This window comes from Branchiostoma belcheri, unplaced genomic scaffold (genome assembly GCF_001625305.1).
Source record: "Branchiostoma belcheri isolate BF01 breed outbred unplaced genomic scaffold, Haploidv18h27 scaffold57, whole genome shotgun sequence".
Lineage (NCBI taxonomy): Eukaryota > Metazoa > Chordata > Leptocardii > Amphioxiformes > Branchiostomatidae > Branchiostoma > Branchiostoma belcheri.
In genome coordinates, this window is record NW_017804209.1 from 190,604 (window position 1) to 199,986 (window position 9,383).

General features: G+C 41.2%; 1 protein-coding gene across 1 annotated transcript; it reads left to right on the plus strand.

The window, feature by feature from the left end:
* The first annotated feature begins 3,130 nt into the window (after window positions 1-3,130).
* Window positions 3,131-8,927, plus strand: LOC109481616 (fibropellin-1-like). The gene is made up of 12 exons (XM_019784196.1): window positions 3,131-3,259; window positions 3,900-4,289; window positions 4,446-4,556; window positions 4,840-4,950; window positions 5,341-5,451; window positions 5,635-5,748; window positions 5,998-6,222; window positions 6,866-6,994; window positions 7,292-7,411; window positions 7,868-7,981; window positions 8,336-8,413; window positions 8,815-8,927. Exons 1-12 carry the CDS (start codon window positions 3,193-3,195, stop codon window positions 8,925-8,927), a joined length of 1,683 nt encoding a protein of 560 aa, XP_019639755.1. The 5' UTR covers window positions 3,131-3,192.
* The last annotated feature ends 456 nt before the right edge of the window (window positions 8,928-9,383 follow it).

Genomic DNA, 9,383 nt, shown 5'->3' on the forward strand with positions numbered 1-9,383 from the left:
CAAAGATCATTACAGTTCATCTGACAGTGCAGCAGCGCCTCCTGTCCGGATGGAATGAACTGCACCGCGCAGAGTGTACCCTTGTGTGAGGGTGAATGACCGAGAGGTCATTCTCTCATACTGACAGCCAAGGCTTAACAGCAGCCTTAACGTGCTTTAAGTTTATCAATTATTCAGGAAATTAAAACGCTCAAGACATGATGATGGCGGTGCCTGTTCTTTTCTGACGTTAATACGTAACGGTTGTTAAATGAATGAATGGAAGGTTTGAATGAAAGGTTTATTCGTCAAAAACACATCTGCTGAATTGCGAGTTTAATTAAGTATATAATCTGGACAACTGCCAAAAAACTGTTACTCAAGCAACTGGATATGATTTTGAAAACGTCAGACGTTTCAGCTAGTATCCACTAGCTTTCGTCAGTGACTGAGAGACCAGAGGGGAAAGCAGGTTTATATACACAACCTGTTGATTGATATGCAAATAAAGTGAAGACAAATTTTTGGAAGTCGAAAAAGGAACAAAAGTCAGACAAGTCAAGACAAGATGATGCAAATTAGTCTGAAAGCTCCTGTTATACAGGACAGGAGCTTAAGATGGTAACCTTCGTTTCGAAGTGTACAGGAAACCAACCCACACTGATCAGTACCTGGCCTTTGATTCCCACCACCCTTTGGAACACAAACTAGCAGTGATCAAAACTCTCTTCCATCGTGCAGACAACATTGTCACTTCAGACCAAGCCAAAACGGACGAACATAGACACCTCCGAGGTGCCCTGGCTAAATGTGGCTACCAAAACTGGACTTTCAACAAAGCGCTCAAACCTTCAGATCAGTCTAAGAAAACCCAGAAGTGCAAACCATTGACCAACAAAAACAAGGCCAACATCACTATTCCGTATGTCCAAGGAGTATCTGAGAAACTCCGACGGATCTTCCAAAACTTCAACATAGCCACTAACTTCAAACCTCACTCAACCCTCAGACAAAGACTGGTACACCCTAAGGACCGACCTCACAAGGGTACCAAGGCGAATGTTATTTACAGACTCAAATGTGAGGAGCCCAATTGTAACAACACCTACATCGGAGAGACAAGTCGACCGCTTAAAGTAAGGTACAAAGAACATTGCCGACCTAACGCCAACGGCTACTCCTCAGCTATTTTCCACCACCTACAACACAACCGGAGACACCCTTTCAAACTCGAGTCCACGGATATCTTAGACCGCGAAACACGCTGGTGGGAACGGGGTGTTAAAGAGGCAATATATGAAAGGATGTACAACCCCACCCTCAACAGGGAAGGGGGGCTACGGGTCGATCTTTCCGGCACTTGAATTTTGGGCACTCCCAGCCCCGAGGACAGACAACACTTAAGCTCCTGTCCTGTATAACAGGAGCTTTCAGACTAATTTGCATCATCTTGTCTTGACTTGTCTGACTTTTGTTCCTTTTTCGACTTCCAAAAATTTGTCTTCACTTTATTTGCATATCAATCAACAGGTTGTGTATATAAACCTGCTTTCCCTTCTGGTCTCTCAGTCACTGACGAAAGCTAGTGGATACTAGCTGAAACGTCTGACGTTTTCAAAATCATATCTAGTTGCTTGAGTAACAGTTTTTTGGCATATCGTATTACCTGGATGTCTAACCTTCATCGACGTAATCTGGACAACTGTTCGTTGCACGTTGTTTTCGGTCCAACTTTAAAAGCGTTGCTTTAACACCGAGCAAGCCGCCACGTTTTAAAATAAAATAAAAATATATAGTATACATGGGCGACTACGTCGTAGAAAACCGCCACAGTTCTACCTATAATGTTCTTAGTCACTGCTCTCTGGCGGCTGCAAATAACAGTCGACCAAAATAGACTCCTGACGTAGGTGCGCCAACAGTAAACGGAACATTACAACTTTGAACTCTGGACATTACAACTCTGAATTTTGAACATTACAAACTCTGATATTTTGGATATTACAAACTACTGAACTCTGGACATTACAACTTGACCATAACAAACTCTGAACTCTGGACATTACAAGACGAGTACAACTCTGAACATTGTAAATCTGAACGTTTAATGTTAGAAACTACTGAACTTTGGACATTACAACTTGATCATAACAACTCTGAACTCTGGACATTATAAGTACAACTCTAACATTGTAAATCTGAACGTTTAAGTAACTATCGCCAAACTACATGTATTAGCGAGGACAATGTATATTTTATATTTTTGTAATTTATCAATTGTAATGTAGTAGTTTTAAGGTTTCAGATATGGATCACACAGGCAGTCGCCTTTTTATCCATTAAAAATGTATGTATGTATGTATGTATGTATGTATGTATGTAAAGGTGAGAGGTCAGGGTTTGTTGGGACGGTACAAAAATCAATATTCTTCTGATCGATACGTGCAGCTTTTTTTAGCCAGTAGAAGCACTATCCTCCAAGTAGATGTGAGTACTTGTACTGAGTTGTGAATATACGTATCTGACCAGAACGTATCTGTACCTGTATGTCTGATTAGTACTTACATATACTAGTATCTCGCCAGTACCTCAGAGATACTTTGAAAATACAATACTAGAAAAGAGTACTGAATGTTGAAAATTAAACTGTAGTATACACCTATAATGAGCTGAGCCGGATCCTTATATCAATAATACAGATTTCAAGAGTCTCGATATTGGAGATAGATTTGCTAGGAATGCTTTGCTATTAGAAAAAATACCGAAACTTGTGATTATCTCACTCGATTGTAACACTTTATCAAAGCTAGCCCTTATTATTTGAATAATTATGATATAGATATGTTAGGTTTTATTCGACATTAGGTCTTATTCAACACACTTATTTTACTGCTGTTACTCTCTTTATGTAGTTTGCCATACATTGTACCGTGTGCAATTGTCGTGCAATAAAATTCTGCTTGTATCAACATAAGATTGCAAGTAACATGGGACTCTGTTGCGAAGTATACACAAGTACATTATCTTCTGTTCACCAATCAGCCGCGCACAGGTTCACGTCAGGTCAAGACATATCCTCCGCAGAACTATTAATATCGCCCGTCCCTACCGGCCAGGTGTGTGGTTCCCATGGCCCAGTTTTGGACACAGTATAAATTACCGCACACAGAACAAGCCTCACACACATCACGGAGTCTGGACTCAACTCAGCATATGGTGAACATGTGGAAGTTTCTGGTCTTCATCGCGGCTGTGGTCGTCTGGCCGGACTCGGCACAAGGTGAATATAGACTTTATGTGTTTCCTCTGTTAAATTACAATTAAATGTAGTAACTGATTTGATATCTAGCTAAATCGTTGACCTCCTAGATCCTGTCACGCCTAATGAGGAGGGATGGGAACGTTTTTGAAAACATAGCCAAGAGTTGTAAGAAAATTCAAACTCTACTACTGGATCAGTTAACGGATTTATTTCCGGACGTTTCGAGTGACAACCATCACTCTTCTTCAGCGTCACGAATGAACAGTTCATTCGTGACGCTGAAGAAGAGTGATGGATGTCACTCGAAACGTCCGGAAATAAATCCGTTAACTGATCCAGTAGTAGAGTTTGAATTTTCTTACGAGTATTGTTTACCTGGATGTCTAACATTCATCAACGTATAGCCAAGAGTTGTCTCGCCGACGTTTGGTAGACTTGGCCAACTTCCTCATGGTCCACTGCAGCAAAGTGAAGAATGACAGCAGAAAGTCAATCTATACGTCGGGGTATCATTAAATGTACTCTTGATTTTAAATTTTTGGTAAACAGTCACCGAGTGAATTACATACCCGGTATTCAAGGGTACAAGAAGAGTCTAGTTCACTTGCATCCAACCGTCTAGGACATAAAAATTATAATTTTTGTTTTCGTTCTTAAGGTCAACGCGAGTACCTGACCACTGTCGACGGATGGTCTTTTTTCAAAGTTCGCACGGCTGGCTCAATGTCTAATATGAAGGTCAAGGCCACTTGCGAGGCGATTGGGATGAGATACCCGTGCCACATGTCAGGTAGGGAAGGGTGTACCCGCTACTGGACCTCAGGCTGCATCACGTATGACGACGCCGGTGTCAGCTGTTATACCCACTTGGTCCTGTCGGCAAACCTGTGTGGAACTACTGACTATCGGTACTGTCAGCCCCTTGATGACACCTTTGTGAACCTCCCTGGCTACTGGAGTGATGACAGCGCCTGGGGAGTGGACTACGAGACCCACACCTTGGAACTGCAGGGAGCGAACTACAACAACATGTACGCCCTGTGTGCAGGTAAGGGTCATCGATGTCATTATATTTGGGAGAGCAATTTGGAAAAGAAAAGAAAAGGTTAGTTTATGTTTGCAAGTCTATTGTGGAAAAAGATGATACATAAATTAAAGAGCAACATCAAGCTAGTACATACCACATAAACTCTCTTGCCTCTAGATATTGACGACTGTGCGTCCTCTCCGTGTGTACACGGAACCTGTACTGACGGCGTGGCGAGTTACACCTGTAGCTGTGAGAACGGCTGGACAGGGAACAACTGCGATCAGGGTTTGTAACATTTTATGTCATGCACTACAGTAATTAAGCATTAGATATACTTTTTTCACTTATTACTTTTCATCCTAATGTTTATTTTTTACCATTCAATGTGTTTTGTATAATTTTTCTTTTTTATCACAATTAGCCAACGGCAGATGAAAGAAAGTATTTGAGTCTCAAAATACGGTAGACACATTTATGTTTTTATGTTGATCTCAAAAAGATTATAAGAGGTTGCATATGGGTCAGTCAGTATCTCTTGCTATAATTTGATCAGTCTGTCTATTCCTAGACATTGACGAATGTGCATCCTCCCCATGTGCACACGGAACCTGTACTGGCGGCGTGGCGAGTTACACCTGTAGCTGTGAGAACGGCTGGACAGGGACCAACTGTGATCAAGGTTAGTGCATTTTTATTCTGCCATGTGTCTGAATTGATGCATACAGACATTTTAGTACATCCCACTCCTGCCATAGTACTGTTATCAGCATGTTTAGTTATACATTTAGCTATCTATCTATCAAATTTGTGGAAGGATGTACATAGCAAGTGACTACTAGCATAGTACTGTTATCAGCATGTTTAGTGATACATTTAGCTATCTATCTATCAAATTTGTGGAAGGATGTACATAGCAAGTGACTGCTAGCATTTTCAAGACCACATTTTCAAGATGTGAACCCTGAGGCGCGGTAAGGTTAGGACTCTGCATTCGACTAACAGAAACATGTTATATTTTACAAGTTTTCACCTGTTGATCTCGATGTGACATGTTCTTCCCTGTCCGTAGACATTGACGACTGCTTGTCCTCCCCATGTGCACACGGAAGCTGTACTGACGGCGTGGCGAGTTACACCTGTAGCTGTGAGAACGGCTGGACAGGGAACAACTGTGATCAAGGTTTGTAATTGTCTCACAAAACTTACTTTGCCAATAAGATAGTAGCGCCAGACAATGTCAACTGTAGGTAAACTACGCCCTTCAACAAAGTGCACAGATTGTGTCAGACCGGTAAAGTCTTGCCAAAGCAAATTGCACATTTTGGTCTGACGTAAAGACAAGAAAATATACATTATCTTACAGATATCGACGAGTGCGCGAGCAATCCTTGCTGGCTGGGAGGAACCTGTCTGGATCACGTGAACGGCTACAGCTGTGTCTGTCCTAAGGACAAGACGGGAAAACACTGTGAAACTGGTAATGCATTTTTGTACTTGTAGTTTACAAAACTGCTCAAACTGTATTAGCCTGGATATCATTCTGGTTAGTTTACGTCCGCTCCCACATTAGCTCCCTCCAACGACTGTGGGAGCGGACGTAAACTAACCAGGATGGTACCCAGGCTAAAGCTGTATAAGGCATTAATTATTTATGCTAACAAAATACAGCAAAATTATGCTTTTAGATGTGTACATCGAGTGACGTTCTGTGTTTTAATCATCCGAGGGCTTTTTGACGGAGAATGTTACGAGTTCTCAACCGTGGCCGCTTCCCACCGTGACGCGACCCTGGCCTGCAGTACCAATGCCGGCCGCCTGGTGGACGTGAAGGACGACCAGCTGCAGCGTTTCCTGGCTGACAAGATGGCGGCCACCAGCGGCGTGTCCAACTGGCTGGCGATGAGAAGTGCCCCGCTGCAGGTCTACTACAGCGACGGGTCTCAGAGTTCTGGTAGGATGGGCTTTACGGTTTTAACTTGAACCTAGTAGTACTCAGGTTGTGCCAGAAGTACCTTTTGATGTAGTTTACCTTGAGCTAAATTGAAATAAAGATCAATGGCATATTTGGGAACTACTGAAAAGACAACAGCATTTTTCCGCCAAGTGTTTATGCTCTGTCTAAATTATTTCTTGGTCATTACTTTTGGTCATACGCTAAGATTAGACTTTCTATTATGATTTCTCTTACAGTATTACAGGGTTTTACAGTATTATCGACCTGATATAGCTCAGCCGGTTTTGCGAAAACTACATATTTTTCAGTTTTCGTTACGCTAGATATGTATGCCAATTAACTAAAAAAAAATCAAGGGCAGATACTTACCAAGAAGCTACTGACAAGACCACAGCATTTTCTAGTGTTGAGTAACGTTTATACTACGTGCTAGGCAATAAGATGAGCCATTCGATTACTAATAGTTTGCATTAGCTTTGGTTTTCATTACTAAGATGATATTGATTGGGAGAAGTGTGTAGCATGTGCAAGAATATATCGTTTATGCTCGAATGGAGTCACAGTCGTTTTTTAGCATAGATTTGCCCACTACTTGACTAGTTATACATGCTATATAAGAACAAATCCGCATTCCTGCAAGGTTCCCTTCAGTGGTTGGCAGAAGAACCGTCGTCCCCTCTGGACCTGTGTGTTCTCCTGGACAGCTCCAACAACTACATGGCAAGGACTGCTTTCTGTACGGAGCAACACAACTACGTCTGCCAGTCTGGTACACCATTTTGCCTCATTGAAATATTTCAGATGTCATTTTTTAAAAGAAGAGACAGACGGGGAACTGTTATGGAGCTTTTGTTTCAATCAACTGTGCTGAAGTTGAAAGGTAGATGATCTTTAATAAGAGTTACAAATTAAGATGTTGTAGCAAGGAAATTAATGTGACATATTTTGGAACATACGAGCACCAATCCTACCATGATTAGATGTACATATACTAAAACAACAGTACATAACGAACGTTTCTGGTAGCTAATATCAAAATTACACTAAAACTGTTTGATAATTTCAGATATAAAATCGTGTGAACCGAACGTATGTCAGAACGGCGGAAACTGCACCTCCTGCTTCAACGGGTCTGCCAACTTCTGCCGGTGTCCTGATGGGTTCGATGGAAGGGCGTGTGAAATCGGTGAGTATCTTTGAGTCCTTTTCATTGAAATTCACAATAACAAAATCAGATCAAAGGCGCAGAAAAGATCATGGTTTCCAGGTTTTGAAATATTTATATACTAACATTCACTCATTTAACGAAATATGGTTTTGGATGCTGTAAGTATTCGTACAATGGTAGCTGAAAGACATACACAGCCATAGGTGAACGAATGAATGTGTTACATGTATTGTTTATCCTGTGGTTTGACGACAGCAATATTCGGTAATATGTGCACTTTTGTTAGTATAAAAGGTGACATGATCGGTTCTGCAAAACTATGTCAATACTCAGCTAAATTCAAAGTTTCGTACATGTACGGGGCTCAAAAATTATGAAAATTCGTTTGGGTATGGTTAGGGGACCATTGTCTATTATCTATGCCATCAATATATGCTCACTCACTACAACATCAAACTGTAACCATTTGAACAGACATCGACGAGTGCGCCTCCAATCCGTGCCAAAATGGCGGCAGTTGTGATGACGGCATCAACTCCTACAGCTGCCGCTGTCTGACTGTGTTCCAGGGCGTCAACTGTGAAACAGGTTCGTTAGATTTTCCATTTCTTCAAAATTATAGCTAAACTGTGCTATTCTCTCTAACACACAGCGTTTATTCACATGACTTTAACTTTTTGTGATTACCTTTGCAGAAGGAAAACATTGTTTTTTGCTGTTTCTTCTTCTTCTTCTCCGAACAAATAAAGTCACTGTCCTGGACAAGACGTGTCCAGCACCTGTGGTGTTGGGTTACATTTTGTAATAGGACAGGGTTGGAGTAACTGGTCACCATGTATTATGAATGTGTTTAAGTAGCAATAAGACGAGAAGCTGTTCGTTAGGCTAGACCCTGTGAAGGTAAACATCATACATTTTTTTACATTGATTTCTTCTACGTAGCCCCAGACTGGTGCTCCCAAAACCAGTGCCCGTTTGGCTGGACATGCGTGGATCACACCTTTTACTTCTCATGTGATGGTGAGTAAACTTTTGATCTGGGATATATCTTATATCTAAATATAGGTACAAGTTTTAATTCTACCGTTAATTTGCATATAGAAACGATAAATGAATCTTCATGAATTGACTATAATATGTAAATATAAAAGTAGACAGCTAGTATTTCTACATTGTAAGTTAACCGTTGTAAGTAAGTATGGGTTTATAAACATGAATTTATCGAGTAAAACTTAAATCTAAGGCAAGCAAAAGATTTAACGAATGCATTGATAAAATTCATACTAGTCAACTGCATTTTTACGCTCTTCATCATGCCAATTATACTTTATTCCTGCACATTTTAGATATGTAGCATAAAAACTTCATTACGAATGTCACATAACGGATTTTAAACTCTTGTCTTGCATCCATATGTGTAGATCCGGCTCAGGCCAAAAGGATGGCCCCCTACCAGTGCAGCAGCGCCTCCTGTCCGGACGGCATGTACTGCACCGAGGAGGGAGCGTCATCCTTCTCGTGCAGGGTTGAGTGACCGAGCGGTCACCCTCTCCCACTAGGCTGACAGCCAATGGCTGTTTTGTGCCCTTAACAATATGCTTCATTGCCTTAACAGTGAGAGACGAAATTAAAGCGCATCAAATATGATAGCTATGGTCTCTGTTCTTTGCTGACGTTTACACCAAACAGTTTTTCAGTACACACGGCCATCACCTGATAGTTGCACCAATGTATTTTTAACCTGAGAATATTGATGAAACATTGTGTATGTCACCGTGTATGTTTTAAGTAATATAATTGAATACAAATAACATGGGCGACTTATTATGGCTAAGTCGTAGAAACCCAGTTCAACAGATACAGCTCTGCTTACCCTGTTCTCAGTCACCGCTCGCTTGGCGGCTGAAGAGAACTGTCGACCAATATGTAGACTCCTGACATACATAATCAATAGTGTGAGGGTAATAGGTCAATGTGTGCATTTTGGTAC